The following is a 22,475-nucleotide window of genomic DNA, read 5'->3' as shown; positions in this document are numbered from 1 at the left end:
ATACCTGCAAGAAGAGAATTGAGAGGGCAAGTTTATTTTGCTTGAACTGTTAAAGTCTTTATATCTCACATGATTAAAATGCACAGTGTATTGATATTCCTAGTAGAGTAGTGTGTATAAGATTAAATTCAAATGTGTTGATTTTGCATAGTGTTTTTAAGGTGATCACAGGGAATAACTGGTAGAATTATGGTGTGACATAATCCAGTGATAATAGCACTATAAAGTGTAATGGCTCCATTGAGTTTAGAAGTATATTGGAGATTTTAAATTTCTGTCTGGTTTTGAAACATGCCATAGCTGTGGTTTTGGAGATAGTCTTATACATCATAGTAAATTATTTTCCTGCTATGCATAATTATTTCTTCAGCTAAAAATTCACATATAATCTCTTTCTTTATAAAATAACTGCTTTTAATGATTCCCAAGCTGCACAAGTAATTTATTTAACTTCAAAGGACATGCATATATAAGCATCCAAATTGTTGTGTGTATTGCTTAATTGAGCTTGTCTTCGTGCCAGCATCAGCTTGAGTTAGCAGGAGGATGCTCATGTTGCAAATCAGCACTGAAATATTTGGGGAGTTATGGCACATACAAGCCAAGCGATTGCCAGCCCCAGCATTGCAGTGCTGGTTCTGTACCCCACACTGCCGGCCTGTGTTTAAAGAGCAGCTTAGGTTATGGTAGGTACTTTCATGTGTGGCCAGGCAGCAACAGCGTTGCACTAGTTGGTGTTAAGATGTGAGGAAAACCCTGCTGTTAACTCAGAGATGTCAGCCTTCCCACAGTTTATAGAAAATAGGATGAAAAATAGCATCCAAAGATGTTTGGAAAGAGTTTAAGTTAAAATGGAAGTCTCGCTGCGTTGGCAGAGCTTGGGTTTATATAGCCTTTATTGCTCTAGGAGCTCCCTTGCTGTGTGCAGTGTTTTCATACAAATGTCAGAATATCTCAGATGTCTTAGGACTACATTCTTTTAGTAGCCTTCAGAGGTAAAATGAGCCTGTACAGTTGCTCACAGGTTCCACAACTGAATCTCCCTGACCACAGCTTCGTGCAACACTGTGCTGAAAGGGGCTGTTTTCTCTCCGCTCAGGGAAGTGTGGGAGGAGGGAATTCCTGTCTCCGAGCACCAGCTATGCTGTAACTGGGGCAACGAAGCTGAGAGTGTCAGAGGAGTTCACCAAGCTGGAACAGGCAGAGGAACTGGTAACACGGGCGCCTGCAGGTAGTACCTGCTCTCACCCTGCTCGCTCATGCACTCTGTGGATGTGTATGGCATTCTGGGCATCTCTCTCGTTCTCTTTTCCCATTCCTTTTGGTGTGTGCGTATTTCTCATGGTAATTAATGTGGGGCTTTGTCTGCTGTAAGCTACAAGTTGGGGCCCAGAGTCCCTGGGACTATAGAAGAGAGCAGGCAGTGGGGAGGAAAGTGGTTTGGGTGAAAGTGGAAAGAGCAGGGTGGAAAACATCTTGCTTAAAAGGCATCTGGAAAGAGTTAGAAATATTAATATGAAAAGTGAGCTTGGAAAGGAATGGAGAAAAAGCGAGCATGTGGTTTGGAGGGGAAGAAAGCTTCATATTGTAAACAAGGAGGGAGAGAACTGGGATTTTTCTTGGCAGTTGGGATTGACCCCATGTATAATATCTGAAATAAGTCTCTCATTCTTTTTCAGTGCTGTAACTACAAGGATGCTTATATTGAGGGGGAGGACTAAAAACTTCTAAGCAAACAAAAAATCAAAGCAAAATGAAGCCAACACAGAGCTCAAGGCTCTTGAGGGTAAGTTCTTTCTGCAGTGACTGTGGAATATTGGTCACTTTTTCAAAACTTTAGATGAAATTGGCCATTACTGGTGGCTAGAGGTTTGACATTAGAAGAACTCTTATTTGAAGACACTCGTTCTTGTTGAATATTCTTTAGACATAAGCCTTTATAATATACTTCTTATTACGAATTCCTTTGCTCAAGTATTTAACTTTCTGAAAGGTTAGGTGGCATATAAATCAAGAGTTGCTTTAGAATGAACAATGGCTTTCTTAATAACTCATGTACCTCTAAGAATGAGCAAATCTCCTAATAAAGAGCATGGTTTATTAATTTTTAAAGTACCCTGAGGCCCAATCTTTTAGTCATTAGTCGAAAGCAGTTCATGCTGTCTTTAGTGAAATATGTCTGGCAGTGATAATGTCTTGATTTCCATGCGTGTGTGTGCAGGCACACTGGGGAATACCAAGGAGGTAAATAAGATCAGTCCTTTCTCAAATTTTATTTCTAAATGGGCTCTACTTTGATATTTAGGAAGGCACAGTATTGTCTGCTGGAAAACTAGGTCCGAGCAGCCTAGTTTTCCAGTGATATATTAGAAAACAATAACCAGGTGCTAAAATATATTTAAAATTCTATAAAAATCATTATATGTTATTCAGACATCAGTGTATTGGGTAATAACTTACTATTTCATGGTGATTTAATTCACTGGTGTTCAGATACCACATACTCCTTTTCTGATAGTGTCACGATGTTTTTTGGAATTTGTTCCTCATGACTCCTAAACAGATTTGATTTAGGAAAGGCAGAGCAGACTAGGGGTGAGGTTTTGGCGTATTTTAAGGAAAGTTGCCATTCAAAAACATCTTAAAGCACTGTGACGCTAAATAATTCTGAGAAAATATCCTTAGAGAACTTTTATTTGGAGTCCTGGAAAGCGACCTTAAAGTATTGTCACCCTGAGGAGGTGGAACATAGTCCTATGACATATTAGGTATTCTAACATTTGTATTAGGGCACTTCACAGAGTCCTTGTGAGCAATCTGTTCTTCCAGTGGCTTCCTGGCAATACAGCTTCTTCTGAAACTGGGTCATTATAGACATGAAAAAACCCGAGTGTTTTTTTTAATCCTCAGTAACACAGTTCGCACAGCTTGGACTGTTTCAGTGTCCAAAGCTTGGCAGTCTGGTAAGCTTTAGTATTTTAATATCCAATGTTTATACCATTACAACCTCCATGTGGAGTTTTTAATGTAACTAAAAAGATTTTTTCAACAATTTGAAATGTTGTTTGTTTTTTTTAATCTGACATTTGTTGCTGATTAGAAGTTTTATCAAATGACGACAAAGAACGGTGCAATCTGAAAACCTGTTTTGCTGAAGAACATACTCCAGAGAATGACCATTTCCTTAAAATTAAAAAAGTTGCAGTATGTCATTTTCAATGGAAACTGAAAGTATTTGTTCTTTCTGAACTAATCTTTTCCTTAACACTGTATTTCATGAATGTCGTTGACATTGTTTTTCATTTCTGTTTAGTCACAAAATGATTCTGTGTATAACATGAGTCATGCAAAACGGTTACCAGAGCTACCGCCCCTACCTGCTTCTGCGTCAGCTGCACCTTCAGAATTGTATCAGGTATGTGCTCTCGCCCCTTGTGTCAGGGTAAACATTAAATTACATGTGCTAGCATGATTTTAGGCATTATATGTTATCAGGCGTTAGGTAGAAGAAGTAAAAATAGGAAAACCTATTTAAATTACTAAGTTAAAGTACTAAGCAGATTGTCAGGTGCTTCTTCAGAGCTGCTCTTAGAAAAATGTTGTACAACTTCTATTTTGAGTTGGATATTAAACGTTGGCAGTTTAAATCTGTTCTTTGAATTTATAGTAAATTATTTGCTGTTAAATTTTGGATTAAAATATTCTGAGTTTAAGTTTCTGGGGAAAGAAACAAATAGTAAAAATATTTTTCTTTCAAAGAAATTGTGATTTCTCTCTCCCTCTCCGAATACTTTATAGCAGAGCACAAAACCCCTGAGTTAGACTGCTGTTCTAAAGCCAGCTGGGAGCTTGGCAGGTGCAGCATTGATCAGAATGGATAGCTTGTCATACAAAAATTACATATGACAACACTTAAGGGGAGGAAGAAGAGGTAGCCGGCTTTCCCCACCATAAGTGATTCACAGTTGCTTATTTGGCTCATTTGTGTCAGCACTTCAGATCATCTAAGATGTCTTTAGAAAGATATTGTTTGTGAGGAAATTGAAGTAATTTCTGGTGGAAAATGGGCTGTTTTGGACTTTGTTTAAAAACAGGAAATTGTAAGTGAAACATACTCTGAAATAATGGTAAAAAAGTGAAAATGATTCAGTGAAGATGTACATAAAATATTTTAATCCAAAAATCAATCAGACTTCTGGGGATGTGTTACAGGTTTATATAAGACATGGGAGCTGATTTAGCCGGTCCTGAAATTTCTGTGTCACATAAACAGTAGATTTTTGCCAGGTAACTTACTTTCTGTTTCTCCAGAGGCAGCTGTTCCTCTCTTACCAGCTTGTTGCCCCAGGGGTTCTGATGGGTGTCATGATTAGCAAGGCACCTGCTGTGCACCCAGAAAGTTATTCTACCTAGTGGGAAAGAAAGAATATAGTTTACAGAGTGGGCCTTATTAAGAAAGAAGATGAGAATTTAGAGTTTATGCTGACTTCAGCAGTTCCTAAAGGTATATAATGACTTTCTAGGGAAAATCTCCAGATCTGTGAATTATTTTTAATTCTTGTATCAGTTTGTCTCCCAAAACCACAATTCGGGGACCTACCCACCGGTGTAGTGTGTACAGTGGAAGAAATGGAACTGAAAAGATTCTATGAGCTTTCAGAAGCTAATTTAAGGAGCACAGCAGTAGTGTGAACGCTTTTTTCTTTGCTGATAAGATTAGCCTTGTCAGTCAGAAGAAAAAGGCAAGACAGATATAATGATCTTCCTTAGCCTGTATTTCAGATTGACAAAGTATTTTTTTTTTCAGTAAAGCTCATGATAGACTAAAAAAGTAAATAGTTCATAGCTACATCTGTAGCTGAAATGAAAAGCAGCTGTTATGTGCTTTACTGTGCTGTCCTCTCAGAGGTCATAAAATGCTGAGAAGACGAGCTTAACTGCAGCCCGTAAGGGAAAGGCAAGAGAAATGAGGGGACTAAAGGTGCAAACATCATGAATTTATTTAGAAGCTTTTTTTTTTTTTAAGAATTATGTAAAATTGGTAGTGGTGATGCTGCATTGTAAAGAGGAAAAAATGGGTAATAGGGATATGGTTGTGTTACTTCAATGCTGTAAAAAATAGTTGAACAAGATGTAATACAGAAGCAAGCTAAATATGAATTTAGACCAAGAGCTTTAAGGAACCATGGTGTGAAATACATTAATGATGCTATTTTATGTACATTTTCTCTCTGAGGGTGTCTTGATAAGAAACATGCTTCTTGGTGCCACATCCCTTATGCCTGTGAGCCATCTCATTAAAATTTAGACATCAGGACTGATGACAAGTCAATACTAAGTCACCTGAGAAAACATGGGATAAACAGAGAGAAGAAATCTGTTACAAATCCTGTATTGATGTGGGAAGGAGAGAAAGATGAGAGCTAAATTTGTTAACTTGTATCAATGTTCAATTATTACAAGGATTGAGTGTTAAAAATAGACGGGTCATTAGCAAAGGCTTCAGGAGTAATTTTCTAAATTTAAGCAAATGTAAGGAGAAGAAAAGAAGCAAGATAGAGATGTGGGGGAGTAGAGAGTGCTAGATAATGTATTAATGCCTTTTTATTTATAAAAAAGACCTTGATTATGCAAAAAAATGCATGAGTATTCCTACTGAAGCATTGTGTAAAATTATTCTTACATGTGTGGAGCATCAGGATCTAAAAATAGGTTGGTGGTTAAATGACTCTAAGTTACACTGAAGTATTTGCTCTTTATGCTAATTGATCTTTAACACTATTCTAGCTCTAAGAGGACTTAAAATTACTGTGCTGTATAAAACTATTGCTTTTCTTTTTCCCCAATTTCAGCTTGTCCTTAATAGCAGCTGTTATCCTCCTTTGATGCAACGAGAATCATGGACTTTGGCAGCTCCATTCAAAGAACAGAATTGCTACCGAAGCCTAAGTGACTCCATAGCTAATAACTATACTCTTACTGCACGGGATTTGAATATGAAAAATGTGAACAAATTAAAGTCCTCTTCAGTTACAGGGACATCAGGGGGCTCAGCAAAGCAGAGAACAGCCTCAACGTGTATCCATATTTGAATGCGTTTATAAGTTTAGCCTTGATAGTTCTATACATTTTTATCTCCAATTACTTATTTGATACAGCATCATCTCTGGAGAGATCATTTATCCCTAATAAACACTTACAATCTTCTCACCTCAGGGTCAGTATAGACAAATTTCTGAAAGCATGCATAACTTCAATAAAGGTAAGGCCAGTTTCTGATTAATTAATTAGGTTCATCCCTCCAGATAATCCTGTGCAATTATTTAGAGGGAATTCTTTGCAAAGCAGAAAATGAACAAAATACAAGTTTGCTCTTATTGCTTGAAGTAAAAGTTAGTACCAGCAGGAAAACAGAAACTTAATATGCACCCCTGTTATGCTCATATTCATGAGTCTTGCATAGCAAAACAAGATGTGGGACAGGAATTCATATGTTTACCTGAGGGTCAAATTCAAGAGATGTTGCTTAATACACTGTTTACATCTAAATAATGTAACTGATGTGTTTGTTAGCAAACTGTGCATACATATGTAAATCCTACAAGGTGAGATATTACATGCTGTTTATTCAACATGACATTGTGATACAAAGCAAATAAGGTTGAGTTGTAATACTCTTGCTATTTATGTTTACCAATATATAGCAAACATTTTATGAAGAAAGGTTGTTTAGGCTCTAAGTACCAATTGCAGGTGTCAAATTAACTCCATTACTTAGTCTGAAAATTCCAAAGTAAGTTATTAATGAGCTTTATTTCCTAATTATCTCATTAAATGTCCTCTGCATTAAGGGTAAGACGTTCAAAAACCATAGTTTTCTACATGCTGTCAGTCTGTCTGTGAATATACTCATGCTGAATTGTTGCTTTGCTTCCCTGAAGTGTTAGAAGTTGTTCTGTTTCCCTGGGATAGATGAGATATAGTCTGTTTAGTCCCCTTGTATGCTATTTAAGAAGGATTTGGTTTTGTTCATTGGGTCTCTTTAACAGTTTCCCTATCATACACCTGATTCTTCTACTACATGTACTTCTCCATGGGTAGGATGTGGGAAGCAGGTCATAGTACTTTTGTCAGTATATTAATTTAGATAAAAGACCTGTTTATTTGTACATACAGTTGCATATGGTAATAGTTTGTACGTCTCAGATTTTTCATGTGCAGTATATTGGCGGAACTGTACAGCTTATAGAAGTGCTTTTATGTTCAAAATAGAAAAGTCACATTGCAGAATATATGGTTGGTGCTTGGAGGTAAGTAAATACTGAAGTCTTAAGCATGAGCTTAAGCAGAATGCTTTCCTGAAGCTAGTTCATTGTTCCAGAATCAGCAAGATTTTTTAACATATTCTTGTAATGTCTTGCTAAATGCTAAGTCAAAACTAAAGTCTTCTTTTTGACATTGTAGTTTTCTGTTATTTCATTATCTTATTGACTTAGCTCTGTTTTTTGCCAATCATCTGAAATAATATTTTATTTGAAAAATATCCCTGTATGTGATTTTTTCTTAACTGCCGCTTAAAGCTTCAGGAGAATTTCGTCCTTCCAGGAAAAAGCTCAAACTTACACAAGGAAGTCAGTGGGATTCTGATAGGTAATATACTGTGGTGTTATAAGGATACAGATTATTACAATCAGTCCAGATACCTTATTTTTTACTTGGATGCTATGTTAAGCATCTAGGCATGAAATGTTAAGTCTCTACAAAAAAAGTACTTGCCTCAAGACTGAAATTCCATGGTGTGCTGAGTGAGTACCTGTAACTGTTTTTTTGTGACAGGACAAATTATGGTTTTAGGCATGGTAAAGGAAAGGTCTTCCTTTCATGATTACCAACTTGAGAAGCCAGAGATTTAGTTAATAGAGATGCAGATTGTGGAAATGAAGTCTCTCAGTTTTGCTGCGAGTGTTTAAATGTTCTGTAATCCTGCTAGAGATGTGTCAAATTGGATGCTCTGCTGTAGTGAATATTTCTTTTCTTCTTTGTGCTTGTGGTTTTCTTCTGTAAAACAAGGAAATAGTCCTCTCTAGAAGTGCTATGACAGTAACTTTCTTACTCATTGTTAAGATAACATGGTGCTGAGTACCATAAAAAAGACAAAAGGGATATTTAAATTCTCTTCAGCTAAGGACTTGATAATGTGAAGCAAATTAGGTATGGAGTGACAGCTTGTTGGCTGAGTGTTGTTCATCCTAAGCAGTGTGGACTGCCCTATGGAAAACAGCATATAATGATGAAAAAAAGAAGTCTGCAGTGTAACATTTATGCAAATCAGCCAAATTGAACTTTTAGCTCAGATAGTTAAGATTTTGGTAAGATAATCACCTGGTTAGGTGGAGACCTTGGGCAATCTAAATAATGGTGCTAGCTGGCCTGGCTATGATAGAATTGCTTGTAAGATACTGCCTGTCTGAGAGATACCGTGTGGTTGTAAGATTTACATGATTGTATTCTTTCTGTGAAAGTAGTCTGCTACATTATGCTACACTTCTACTGATTTTTTTTTTATGAGTAATTGAAATACTTCATAGGTCGCACTTGTCCTCAGTGCAGTGTAAGTGGTTTATAAAATGCTTGTCATTTGTCCATATTGATTTAAGAATCCATTACTGCTTCTTTATTCATTATATTTGTTGGGTTTTTCTTCCAGAATTACACCGACTTCACTGAACAGTTTGGATCCCATTTCACTGTGTACACTTGCTCATATGCCAGAATTACGTGGCTTCCATTATTCAGACAGCCAGCCATTGACCCCAGAAGAACAATTTGTTGTCATGCACTTACGTGAGAATGAAATAAGTAAGCGAGAAAAGCCACCTTCAATAAATGATATAGAGGTATTTATACAATTTTGTTTTAAGCTAAAAGTATCAGCAGTAAGCATCTGCAAAAAAACCCCAAACTTTTACTTAAAAGTAGTTGAGAAAAGAAGGCAGGGTTTAGAAGAGGTTTAGAAGATGTAAATATTCAATATAGCAAACTGCTGTTAAATATTGTCAATTCCTTTCTTGATTCTCGTTCTAGCTACTCAGTCTGATTTTCGTTCTAATGGATTTGCAAGTAGAAGGACCTTCCCAAATTCTTAACCTCTCACATTGTTGGCTAGTGCTTCAGTGATGGGTAATTTAATATGCCGCACTCAGCTCTACTGGTATATGCACTTACATCAAAACAGGTGGAAGTATTGTAAAAATGTCAGGCATTGGCAGTGCTTTAAAAAGATTCAAGTGCAGAAAAGGTTCAAGTGATAGAAAGGCTAAAAGTATTTTGTAATCATTATTTGTCAGAAAATTCATACAATAAACGTAATATTTTTAACATAATTTTTAGCGGTACTGTTACTACATATATAACGGAGTGCGGGAAGACATGCTGGCACCTCAGGATAAGGAAGTGATTAATGCAATTTTAAAGCATATTCCAACTCACATTCTTGCTAACCCAAACCTGGAGGATTTATGTGCAAATTTAAAAGAAGAGATTAAGGCCGACTATTGTATCAACCTCATGAAAGCCATTGGTAAGACTCAAAACCTCTTAGCAATTCAGAGTATGTAGACCTTTATTGCACGTTGAAAACAAGTCTGCATTCTATTCTTAGCACCCATGAAGAATTCCTTTGGGGTCAGCAGAACTGCAACAGATACCTGAGAGAGTATAATCTGTGATCATACTCCATAACATTCCAGTTTCAATAAATATCTATTTACTAAACTCTACATCCTGTTACTTAAGTGTAGTCATTTCTAAATTCAGTAGCGCTGGGTGCACAGAATAGTTTTGTCCATACTTTTTCCCATTTGTCCATACAATTTCCCATTCCTAATGCGAATCCAAATTATGCATTCAAAATGCATAATTCTGCATCATAAGGTGTATAAAGAGGGGGTTGATCAAATGATGGAGGTCAAGGACTAATCATCTTAGTTTGTAGCAAAGAAATTAGATAAGAAATTAGAAAGACATTGTGACTATAAAGATCATGAAGCACTGTAGCAGATTATTCACTGATGAATGTGGTTTGATTCATTGATGAACGATGCTTTGAAGTGCACAATACACAAATACCTGTCAACAGCAGTCAAAGTATGTTTGATCCTGATGTGGGGAAAGGGTAATCTATGCTATTTTAATAGATACTTCCAACACTAATTTTTCTGTTAGTCTGCAGCAAGTGAGTGATACCCATTAACAGACAAATTCATCTGTCTCACAACTCCAGTGAAATCATATGTGACACTGGGATCATGTCACAAGTTAAAAGAAATTCATTTAAGATATTACACGATTAAAGAAAATCAGATGATACATTGATGTGCATGATTACACTGCGCATGTTAACAAATAGAAGAACCTGATATATGAATAAATACAGGATGTCATAATCCTTGAAATTCAGTAATGCCCATCTGAAAGGGAATGTGAGACACCTCTGTAGAGCATGAGATTGTTTTTTTATTTGCTTTACAATAGTCTGACAGTTTTCTTGGGTTTTCCTCATGTGAAGTAATTCCTTTCAATTTTCTTAAGTATGTTGACCAGTAAGTAGGTTGTGGCCTCTCATTCATGACAGCATAAAAAGGAGAGATTGACGTTTTCATTCTGCCTTCTGTAGTCTCTGATATCTTTCTAAATACCCTTTAATTTGGCTTTTATCAATGTCATGATTTTAGTGTTTGTGATCCCTAATGTCAGCAAGGGGTGATGAGTCCACTTCTCAGTTTCTGTTGGTCTCATATGTAATGGGCTATCAGCCGGAACTGGTAGCACATGAGTTTTGGCACTTAGCAGAGCATAGTCAGCCCTTTGAATGTCATATCCTTCCTAGATGCAATAGATGTTTCATAATATTTGTGTTTCACAGATGTTTAAGTAGCCTTCTAAAAATCATCTTTGAAAGGGAGATATTTCCACCCCTGGTTTATGGACAAGGAGTTGAAGCACAAAATAGATGTGCTTCAAGTGGAAAAGCAGAATGAAAAGCCCTTTCTCATGCCTCCCATTTTTAGAATCAGGAGCAATTCTTGTTTGCTTTTTCTGAAATAATTCTATAGGCAAATGAATAATTCAGTTATTGTGCTGTATTTCATCCTAAAAACACACAAGTGACTATATGACAGTGTGTAAGTTTTAAATGTGCAGAATTCTACGACTTCCTGAACTATGGAGATACTGTGGTTTTATGTGTAGGTTTTGACCATACATGCCATCTCACCATGATACGTATGGTTTGTTCTAGTTGATTACATCTTGATGGATCCAGCTGAGAAAGAGAGACTGTTTATTGGAAGTACCCCACGCCCCTTTCCCCAGAGAGTTGTCCGTGCACCAGTCCCATGGCACAGCTCTTACATAGAAATGAAAAGCTGGAATGAAAGGAATCTATTCATAGTGAATCCGTTGATGCCCACTTTGCAGCAGCTCTGGCTTTCTCAGTAAGATGTCTTGTCATAGGACATTAATTAAATCGGAAATGTATTTTATGGCTTGCTTACAGAGTGTATCCCTCTACATATGTTACAGAGATTCTGGAGAAGCTACTGAAGAGAAAATGGCAAAATCTGTTCTATTTTTGAGGTTTTTTGGTTTTTTTTTCCTGAGCTTGTAAGAATTTCAACATAAAATGATTGTTTCCTGCAGACTCTGAAGCATGTCTTAACATGTGCACAGTAAAGAATGGATAACTTCATGCTATGAAAAGATCACCCGTTTTGTTAAAGTTGTTATCCTTAAATAAAGATTCAGTGCTCAAGTATTGGAATTCTCATCTTGATTCCCGAAATTAACAAAATAAACTCTTAAAATAGAGTATCTTTCAAATGTCTGTAGTTGGAAATTGTTCTGGGGACTTTTGAAAATTGCAATATGTTTCCTTATGAAGTTAAATATGATAGTTATTAATCCTGAGAGCTGGTTTTGAATTTAAGTAACATTTGTAGGAATTCAAGTTCTTGTTTGTTACAGCCATGCTGATGAATTTTTTTTCCCCCACAGGGTAGCCAGGTTAGGTATTATTATTATTAATATGGAATAGAAACTGTAGGTGTCATTCTGTATGTTCTTCAATGCCTGCATACACTAATGAATCTAGGAAAAGGACAAGAAAATATTCTGACCATTTTAGCAAAAAATGCACACAATTTTAAATATAACAAGTACCAAATGAAACTTGTGAAGCCTTTTATGTTTGCCAAAAGCAAAAAAGCCCACACCATTAGAAGTGCACTTGTTGGATAGCCTAGCAATAAAGTGATATGCATCAATGAAATTATATTATTGGTGTTTATAAATATGTATGAGATCTTCCTGACTAGATTTTGTTGTGGTTTTTTTGGTTTGCTTTTTCTTAACAGAATCCTGTAAAATATGTACTATTTTTTCACTTCCACAGGTATAGTCATCTAAGGTTTGTTCGCACTGAAGAAATCCTTTCTGGAAACCTGCCACTGTTGCCTACTGAATTCGAGGAGGTTATTCGAAGACACTGTGTGGAAGCTCATGATATTCTTCAGAACAAGTCAGTGCCAGCTGCAGTAACAGTAGATAAATAGAGTGCCTTAGGCTCAGATTTACGTGAAGCTTCCTTTTTAAAACAGATTTTAGATTGAGATGACACTAGTCCCAACTGCAAGGCTGCCAAAAAGGGGTTAAAGAGAGGAGAGGAATGAACATCTGAATGCTGAAACAGCTACTGAAATGCAAGAGTGCTTGTACACGAGCAAATGGGACTAAACTGACTAGGAATAAATGTAGACTGGAAATTAGAAGGTTTCTAGGCATGAGAGGGTGGAGCCTAAATCTATAAAAACAGTGACAGGAAACCTGACTTCTTTAATAATGGAAACTGATCAATTAAGAAAGAGATTATATGAGGTAATTGCCCATGATATAAGGTGACTACATTCTGCCACCTGAGATCTCTTCCAAACTCAAATTTGCCATTTAATAATATGAAAGATTAGATTTCATTGCAAGGAGCAAAGTAAGACTAACATGCTTTTAAAAACTTTGTTAATATTTCATCGTAGCTGGATCCCAACTTGTGCATCCATTTTCCGTGATCAGAAAAGAGAATGGCTTCATTTTGCTCCTAAAAATGACTGTGATTCTTCTGAGCAAGTTGAAAGCTATTTTTATTCAGTGGCAAGTCTAATGTCATTACAATTACGTGAGATGGTTGTTAACTCCTTAGAAGATCTTCTTGCATTTTTTATGATCCATAAGGTATATGCTGTGAAGTATATCTATAATTTGCAGTATTACATAGAGATAATAATTCATATAGCCATAAATTGTAATGTTCTTTGAAGGCTAAAATATCCCAGATAGCTCTTGCCTCCATGAGAAAGGGCTTGATCCTTCAAACAGTTGTGCCTACTTAGCAGATTTTTTTTCTGCATGGTCAAGAACTACTTACTTGAATAATAATTTTTCAGGTCTGGGGTTACAACTAGCAGTTTGTAGTTTCCAACTCTTGTATTGAGGGGCTATGCATAACACACATGTTTTGCTGAAAGCACATGAATACAATTATAGAATCATAGAATAGTTTGGGTTGGAAGGGGCCTTCAAATGTCATCTAGTCCAACCCCTCTGCAATAAGCAGATTAATCCCATTTGAAATTAGGAATTGGCATCTTGAAATGTTGTCTATTGGGGCATCAGTATTTTGAATAAAAATCAGGGTAGAAGATCTCATTGGTGCTGTGTGGTTAAGAGTTTTGAGGGAGTTTGAATCTTTTAAAAATTATTATTGTTATAGCTGATTTCTTTGACATGAACAATTTTAATTCTTTTCCCTAAGGATGGAAGTGATTTTCCAGAACCATACCAAGAACTGCAGTTCTTTATACCTCAGATACTAATAGTCAAACTCAATGTGGAAGACCCCAAGATTGTCTTTGAGCCACCTTTGAAAGAATGTTGGGATTTAATCAGTCATTGCTTCAGGGAAATCCTGCATGGTGCTGAGGAACTTCCAAAGGTACTGGATAAGTTATAGCTGCATACAAAATACCATATGAATAAAAAATGTCTATGATATATGAATGAAGCAGAAACCTGACAAATAGAAGATAAAGATGAGGGCTGTGTATCGTGAACTGTGTGAAATTTTGTAATTATAGAAGATAGAATAGGAATTGTTCTTTTTCAGATTCAAGCCTTATTAAAGCCCTGGTTTGATTTTCACATAGAGTTCACAAGCAAACTATGAATGTAACCAAGTGTTAATTATGAATCAGAGCCTTTTCACGTTGAAGTGTTTTTATGAAATAATAAATGTTTTTGAACTGGTGGGCGAATGGGTAATAGAACACATTATTTCCTTTATGGTATGCATAATTAGAGTATTTGCAATGGTTTTCTTTAGGTAGAAAGACTTCTGTTTCCAGAATTAAAAAGAGATGATCTCATTCTCCGTACAGTCAAACTAGATGAATCATTATTTTTAGAGTATGTGAACAAACTTGAGAAGATCTTTGAGAGCAACATACTTGGTCCACAGAAGTAAGTTTTGGCTGTTAACTCCATTGCCCATCCAAACCCTCAGATTCATAACACTATCCATTTGACTCAAACAATTTGAGCTGATTTGTTTCTTATTATAGAGAATCTTCACATTGGAATCTTATGGGGTTTTTATGTGATTTTCTGTGTTTCAGGTATTTGAACGTGTACAGGAAATACAGCAATCTTTTGAATGATGATGCACAGCAAGATGTCACAGATTTCTTGCAAGGAGGTTTTTCTTTAGAAGCTTTAAGTGAGGTAGTATGTAACTGACAACTTCTACATGTTGATACAGCAGCTAACACATCACACTTGACTTCCTAATCTGTTGCCTAAAGAACTCCTATTCAGATCACTTGTTTCTCCCTTGGGAATACTAGGGAAGCCATCTCAATTTACATAGCCCCTTCCAGTAGGGTTGCTGTGCAAATGTAGAAGGCGATTTCTTTAGGGCCGCCTTCTATGGGTTTTGCTGGGTCTATGCTAGAAGTCCAGTGGAAGGCTTCCCAGAGTATTTGGTGAATCTGGAGCTTGCTGGTCTTTTGACTTTCTTGTCCTTAGTAAGTCCTGTCTACTTTTATTGTCTGCATTCCTGAGTTAGCCTATGGCTAAATACTTCTTCAGGCAACTTGTGGTATTCCTTAATATGGCACATTGCTGAGCAAAGCTTTCAGCCCTGGAATCTCTGGATAAGAGCTGAGCTCTGGAAAGGTAAAAAGTAGTTGCTCCGTCTTCTGTTTGGAATATATTATCAATTTGCTGGATGGGAACTAATTAGTTGTTGTTTAGCATTTTTCTTCTATGACTTTAAGGAAAAATAACAGGTGTATTATTTTTCATTTGTAGAAGATTGACAGCTTTACAGAACTGAAAAGAGAGATTGCTTCCATGCATGTCACTGTGCCTCTGGCCATGTTCTGTCTGGATGCTTTACAGCTGAATGAGGAACTCTGCAATCGGACCCAAAATCTTAAAGATAGATTGATTGAATTTGAAGTCACAGTAAACAGAGAGTTAAATGAAAGGTACATGTTGTGGGCGTGCATGATTCTTGCTGTCTGTGTGGACTGATGCTGTAAATCTGTGAGTGAGATAAATTTCTACATCTGCTGGGTTTCTAGTGCTCACCAGACACGTGCAAGGACACCAAAGTGGGTGTTTAACAGGAACAGAAATACTTGTAAATAAATATCTCACTGAGTCTGTATGGGCTATATGTAGATATTAGACTGGCAAAATGCCATTGTTCTTTCCTCCTTTAGTGACCTAGGATTTGGGTTGAGGTCCTTGCTTCCCCTGCTGGTGTCTAGCTAAAGCAACATGAAGAATGTACTATGCAGCTGCATTTGTCTTGTCCCTGACATTTTTTTCCCTTTTCCTTTTTTTTTTCCCTTGGGAAGGAAATTCTAAACCTATAGGAAGGAAACGTTCATATGCTGTTAATTGTAGTTTGAAACCAACTTAGTAATCATTCTATTATATATAAATTCTTGTGAACATATATAAATTTATAAGCATATATATTACTATAGATAAATATATATAAAAATACATATAACAACATAACTGATTATACAGAGTAAAATAGCATCCTTTATAAATACCTATCTGAATAGTTAATTTATGAAGAAATTTAATATTCTTTAGAAGACAAACTTCATTAACAAGACCTTGCAACTGTCTTCACTTACGATCCCAGTGATATGTTTGTTCTCTTTTTGTTGTAGAATTTGCAATGAATATAACTTGATTGCAGGGAGAATGAATGAGCTACCTATGAACACTGTAGAGCTAGTGGAATACGATGCATACTTAAAGAAATCCAGTGAAGTTACTGTTGTTAAACTGAGACGAGAGGTCACTGAAGCAGCACACAGAATGGAATTCCTCATGGGTTATGCTTTTCTTTCTGGTATGTCTCAATTACAGAATATAAAAGTCTCCATATGAAAATATTTATATAGAGATATTAGGCTCTGCATGCATAAGTGTTGCATCTTCTAGAATGCTAATGGAAAGCTCCAAAACAGGCAGAAAAATTTTAGTAAAGGCCAAAATGTACCAATGCAGGAAGGAATGGTTAGAGAAATAGCATACAGCACAAGACAGTACTTTTTTTCTGTGGTTTAGATAATGTTTTAGGTATTGTCAGACTGATGTAATGTTATCTGTCCCAATGGTGTTACACCTCTGTGTTATTCAACAAAAAGTCTTCAGTGAAATACCATTTAAAAAGCCATGTCTTGAAGACTCTAGGACAGCTTTTGGAAAGTACAGAAGTGAGAACTTGCATCTCTGCAGTTGAGTATTAAATCATTGGAGGCATTTTGTTGTTTTGCTATGATGGTTTGCTGTTCTTGGTTGATACAAAGGTTGTTTGCCAAAATGCAAGAAACATCTGTAGAAGTTGCTTTTAGTTTGCACTTCTGTTATTATTTGCAATACGTAAAAACAAAGAGCAGTTATTTATATGAATGCTTATCCATTTTAGTGGCAGGATGATCCTTTCTCCTTAAACAGAATACAGTCTCAGATAATATAGTTATTATTCTCTAGCTTTTGTGAATAACTCAGCATTTACATATTGTGCACTAAAAATGGTCTAAACTTTACTTTTATCCACCTTAGGTAGATATATTACATATATTTAGCTAGGAATGATCTGTCTCTGTGTGTAGTTGAACGAATTGATATTCTTGCTAATTTTCTCTGCCTAGCTAAGGTCTTATTCAGAGAATTTAACATTATTTACTTGACTTTAGATTTTTACTATCAATCTAACTTGTTTTCAGGAACAGTTCTCTTTTCAGTGAAGATTATTCAGCCAGCAGCTTGAAATACGTAGCTTCTTAAACAGCTTATTCCTAAATGCAGTTGTAGCTATTTTGCTTACTCTTCACAACGGCCATTCTATTACATCATTGGTTAAAAGGTATTTTCTGAAAGACATTTTGTATTTCAGATGATGACATACACCTGAATAGCACAGTTTTCCATTGGCCTGATCAGATTGAGATCATCTTTGATAACAGCAGATATGAGTTGTCTAACAGGAGGAAGAATATAGAGAAGGCTTTGCTTGAAAGGTCTGGTGTTAAAGACATTTTCTTTCACTGGGTATTTTTTAAAGAAAATAAAAATCTCATTATCAGTAAAAGGGAAATAATGTCAAAAAAGGCAAACTTGGAAGGCAGCTGAGAAAGTAAGGAATAAACCTTGTTTATAATATTATGGAAATTTCAGAAAAATACTGTTGTTGCTGGATTAGAATATTCCTATGCTTAATTAGATCTGAAAGGAGGAATTAAGGATGTTGCTGGAATAGTCATCATTTTATCTTGTTATGTTTCTTAGTACAGCATTGCCTATAATTTTGTTAGATTGTTTTCACTTCTTCCTTTATTTCCTCCAGGTAGTAAAGATAGCAAATACAAGTGAACTAAATCAATTGGTAGGTTTGAAAATGATCCTTGAAATCTAATCGTATGAACTGCATATTATTGATAGAACTGATCAGTGAGTTTTCACTGGCATCTGTATTTACTTTACGCTAGTATTGAGAACAGATTTCATTTGACAGTGCCTGTTACAATTAATAAAATATTTGAAACCTGAAGAGGAACAAAACAGAACATCATATTACCTTAGCTATCTTTACCTCAGGTGTTCTCAGTTTGAGGAAACTCTTGAAGATTATAATAGAGAAGTAGAAAGCTTCAAAAAGCGGGATATGATGACCGCAGAAGAAATGAAGAACAACACTGAGAAATTTAAAGAGTTAAATAAGAATCTAGATGATGCAGTAACAGAATATGAGGTTAGTATTTATTAGTCAAGTATGAAGTGGGTTGCAATGTGCTGGATGAGCTGAAGTTTGGTTCCTGCCTCTGCTGTTTTCAGGGTTTGGGCCGTATGTTATCAAGATGGCTTTAAAATTTCCAAATTCAAAAACATGTAGCAGATATCTTGTTGTCCCTGTATGCTGAGTTGTCCCTACTGCCGAATTGAAGAGGATATTTCTTGGCGGAAAAAAGTTTAGTTTTAAGTTGAAATACTCAATTTCAGTGTTTCCAAGCGTACAGTAATAACAGGATGCTATTCATGGAAAACAGAATTTTTCCGGCAGAGATGGCAGGAGCAGAATGCTAGAGAAGTGGCATTTTCCCTGACCCATGCTTTGTGCTGCTGGAGCTGTGTTTTCAGTCCCCCTACTTGTCCTCTAATTAAAACCAAATGTGTTTTGACTGTGTGTATCATTTCCAGAAGTTGCTTATAGGTATTAAATATATGTTAGATCACAGAAAGGGAAGTTTCAGATGCTAGAAGATCAAGATTCCTTAATTCTAGTCAGGGCTTTCCGTCTGGTGTACCGTGTGTTTGTAGGTTGAATAGTTTGCCTTAGCTGTGCCTCTGCTGGGAAATGAGAACAGTTACCTTTGAGACATCTCACAGGCATTGTGAGGCTTAATTAATCTTGTAAATCATAGTGAGACAATGAGCTTTCAGCATATATGGAGCCTTAAGGATCAAGATTTTAATTAAGTCCTGCTCAAAAGAGAAAATTGAGCCAATTAAATGAGTTCAGGATTTCGATAAATTGCTAGTCCTACATATCAACACTAAAACTGATTTAAAGGCATCCAGTATATTCAATTAGTGTGACTTAAGAGCACTGATATGTTGCTATAGGTAGATCAGAATGCGTAATTAAGTTTCTTAACACACGATCACAATGAGAGCTGTATCCACACAAATTGCATGACAATGAGCTTAGTGGATACCTGAAGTTAAAAATTGTCTTGGAATGTGGATCTTTACATTTCTCTGCCTGCATCACACACTGAGTGATTAAAAGTTTTATGTAAGGTCTGTTTGCACTGTAAAAGTACAGACTGGAACTCAGTCTGAATTCAGTGTTTGCATTTCAGACAGCCTTTCTCTGTGCTCACCTTCCTACCTGTAACATGAAGAAGGCAGTATTTTCTTTTTAATCTAAATCTTTGCACATTGATTTATACTGTAAAGTGTTTTGGACAAAGACAATATCTTACCATGAATAAGCACAGCACAGCAATTAATATCTGTTTTGGTTGAAGCTCCCAGATGTTTCTGTAATAGGAAAAAAACCAATCACAAGTAAAACCAATTCCTGTAAGCCTGTATGACTGAGGAGCTTACATCCAGGTTTCAAAGTGGGTTGGTAACTTGTGAGCCTTGGTTTCACTGAATACCATGGTGCATTATCTTTTTCTAAAATATATGCAGATTTTTAAATTATTTGAGTAGTAAAAGATGCCAACAAATAACTAGAGGGGGTTTCAAGAGCATAGTTACCTTATTTACCTAAAATCCACAGGCACAAATCTACAAATCTGGCTGGCTTTATGACATGTAAAAAAAAAATATATTCAATATTTCCTATTTAAAAGTTTAAACAACAGTAGGAATTTTTGATGGAAATAAGTTTTCTTATTTTTTTTTCCTCTCTTAAAGGCTATTAATAAAGAAGAGGAGTTACTTCAGATAAGCAAGAGTCAATTTCCTCTGCTGCAAATTATAATTGCAAACAAACAACCCTTTGAGCAACTTTGGACAACAGCGTATAGTTTCCACACCAAATCTGAGGAGTGGATGAATGGTGAGGCTTTGGTGTTCATTGATGAAACGTGTAATTTTCTGTTAATTAAGTAGAAGGTAAAAGGTTGATAGTTGTGAGAAAATAATTTTCAATAAATAAATGCTGTTAAGCAGCATGAAATACAGTTGTTGGCTTGGATTTTGCATTAAGATAACTTTTTGTAACATGATTGATTCCCAGTTAAAGGAGAATGATTGTAAATACCAGTAAATAAACCGCTCTGGAAATCCCCTTGGGCTGATGTGCCTGCTGTGCATTTTTATGCTGTTGTGTTCAGGATCAATCCAGACATTGAATGCTGAGGAAATTACTGAAGAAATTGGAAATATGTGGAGGACTATGTACAAGCTCACTAAGAGTTTTCCAGATCTGCCTGGGCCTAGACGCTTAGCAGAAACTATGAAATTTAAGCTTGCTAAATTTAAGCTGCATCTTCCTGTCCTGTCAGTTGCCTGCAATCGTGGAATGAGGGAGAGACACTGGGAGCAGGTACTTTAAACTCTGCTTTAACCGTGGGAGTTTTCTGCCACAGAAACTGACAGTTCAATATATTACTCCATATATTCCATTCTGTGAAATACAGTAATGGTTCTGTATTTCACAATAAGAAGATCCTCTATCCTGTCACATGATAGATCCAGTTTTGAAATTTGTAATGGTACAGGCAGGATCTTCATAGCTTAATAGTTTATGGTGGAAAAGCAAACTAGGGAGGTGTATTAATCCTTCCTTAGCATTTCTTTCCTGTTGTTTGAGAAGTCTGTTACAAGCATGCATCCTGATAATAAAGTTTATTTTTTACTTTATTTTCAGATTAGTGAAATTGTAGGATGTGAGATCAAACCTGATGAAACTACTACTCTTAAAAACATATTGGATTTTGGACTCTCAAAATATATTGATAAGTAAGAAGCCTACTCACTTTTTAGAATTTAGAATTCTCACTTTTAAGACAGTCATTGTATTTCATATGTCAGATACCAAATATTAGTTTGTTTGGGGTTTTTTTGTGTGCTGTAAGAACATGCTGTAAACTCAACTCTATCAAGCTATGGAAAGAACTATCAGTTGTTGTGTATCAAAACCCAGAGTCTTATTCCTAAACCACTTAATTTGCACATTCAGAAATTTCTGTCTGTATTTATCTTCAAGTTAATATCTGTAACTTGGTGAGCCTGGAAGCGCAAAAAATGTTCCTTTAAATGAGAGTCTATGATGTTATTAACAAATTCTTATGAAAGGTAGTCTGATACACAACTCTGTCTACAACTTCTTCCTTTGTCTCTCCAGCTGTGTTTCAAAACATTTCAAAGATGTGTTTCATTTCAATTTAGGCTGGAACCTATTGGAGCAGCTGCAAGTAAGGAATATTCCTTAGCGAAAGCAATAGAGAAAATGAAACAAGAGTGGGCCAATGTGCAGTTCGGTCTGACGAAGTACAGGGATACTGTGAGTAAACACCAAATCTATGTGTATATATTGTGGAAAAGAATTACTTTGATTCTGAATGCCAATTGAGAAATAATAGAGGGAGTGTTAAAGGCTGATTCATTGTGGCATGATGGAAAGTGGTATCATATCCCAGAGCCTGGGCAAATACATATATTACTATACACCCTTATATTTGGGCCTAAGTATCTGGTTAACTTGTGATCTCAACATATTCATCATAACAAATCTGTAAGCCTGAGAGCTTCTCCAGTGTTGTATGGGAAACTGGACCAGTAATGAAATTTTAACTTGCCCAGAAGAAACAAGAACCACAGTGCAAAAGATTGAGTCAGAAGTCACCAGCATCCCTGGCTAGCTTCCCATTCACAAAACAATGTATCTCTTGACCTTTGACACAGAGATGTATAGTGGAGATACCATTTCATATCTTCAAACATGTTGCAGGCTTTCTCAATGCCTTGCTACTTTCCTACATTCAAACATCATAGAGAAGGGGGAAACAGGAAGCTGAATGAGTGTGAGGTTGAAGAGCGGTGAAGTAAAGCAGCTGCTATTTGCCTTATCAAAATGTCGTGTATTTACAGGACACCAGCATCCTGTCAGCAGTTGATGACATCCAGCTTTTGCTGGATGATCACATTGTTAAGGTTCAGACAATGTGTGGCTCTCCTTTCATCAAACCAATAGAAGCTGAATGCCGGGTAAGGAAAAGCTGGTTTGAGCTTGCATGTCTCATAATGTGCTTTCCTGAAGCGCTTTAAGATATTTTGGCATGATAAGAAGTTATATAGTTTTAAGCTGTTTCTAAGAACAC

The 22,475-nt window shown here is 36.2% G+C and overlaps 1 protein-coding gene across 3 annotated transcripts in view; it reads left to right on the top strand.

Annotated features, from left to right (window-relative positions):
* DNAH3 (dynein axonemal heavy chain 3) overlaps positions 1–22,475 on the top strand; it is a 64,652-nt gene that overhangs the window by 2,122 nt on the left and 40,055 nt on the right. The window contains exons 2-23 of one of the 3 annotated variants that reach the window (XM_030482645.1): positions 1,100–1,231; positions 1,680–1,786; positions 3,314–3,415; positions 5,853–6,078; positions 7,581–7,650; positions 8,708–8,897; positions 9,391–9,580; positions 11,300–11,495; positions 12,452–12,577; positions 13,089–13,284; positions 13,865–14,044; positions 14,432–14,568; positions 14,724–14,829; positions 15,418–15,596; positions 16,299–16,483; positions 17,534–17,657; positions 18,235–18,388; positions 20,065–20,209; positions 20,487–20,698; positions 21,023–21,114; positions 21,544–21,658; positions 22,246–22,362. In XM_030482645.1, the coding sequence (XP_030338505.1) occupies positions 1,754–1,786; positions 3,314–3,415; positions 5,853–6,078; positions 7,581–7,650; positions 8,708–8,897; positions 9,391–9,580; positions 11,300–11,495; positions 12,452–12,577; positions 13,089–13,284; positions 13,865–14,044; positions 14,432–14,568; positions 14,724–14,829; positions 15,418–15,596; positions 16,299–16,483; positions 17,534–17,657; positions 18,235–18,388; positions 20,065–20,209; positions 20,487–20,698; positions 21,023–21,114; positions 21,544–21,658; positions 22,246–22,362 (3,075 nt within the window). In that variant the 5' untranslated portion in view covers positions 1,100–1,231; positions 1,680–1,753. Of the gene's footprint in view, positions 1–1,099; positions 1,232–1,453; positions 1,588–1,679; positions 1,787–3,313; positions 3,416–5,852; positions 6,079–7,580; positions 7,651–8,707; positions 8,898–9,390; positions 9,581–11,299; positions 11,496–12,451; positions 12,578–13,088; positions 13,285–13,864; positions 14,045–14,431; positions 14,569–14,723; positions 14,830–15,417; positions 15,597–16,298; positions 16,484–17,533; positions 17,658–18,234; positions 18,389–20,064; positions 20,210–20,486; positions 20,699–21,022; positions 21,115–21,543; positions 21,659–22,245; positions 22,363–22,475 lie in introns of those variants that run through there. The other 2 variants (XM_030482648.1, XM_030482647.1) reach the window with 2 other exon arrangements.

The sequence above is a fragment of the Strigops habroptila genome, chromosome 4 (genome assembly GCF_004027225.2).
Source record: "Strigops habroptila isolate Jane chromosome 4, bStrHab1.2.pri, whole genome shotgun sequence".
Lineage (NCBI taxonomy): Eukaryota > Metazoa > Chordata > Aves > Psittaciformes > Psittacidae > Strigops > Strigops habroptila.
Note: the sequence above shows the minus strand (reverse complement) of the source record. Positions and strands in the feature narration are given on the sequence as shown.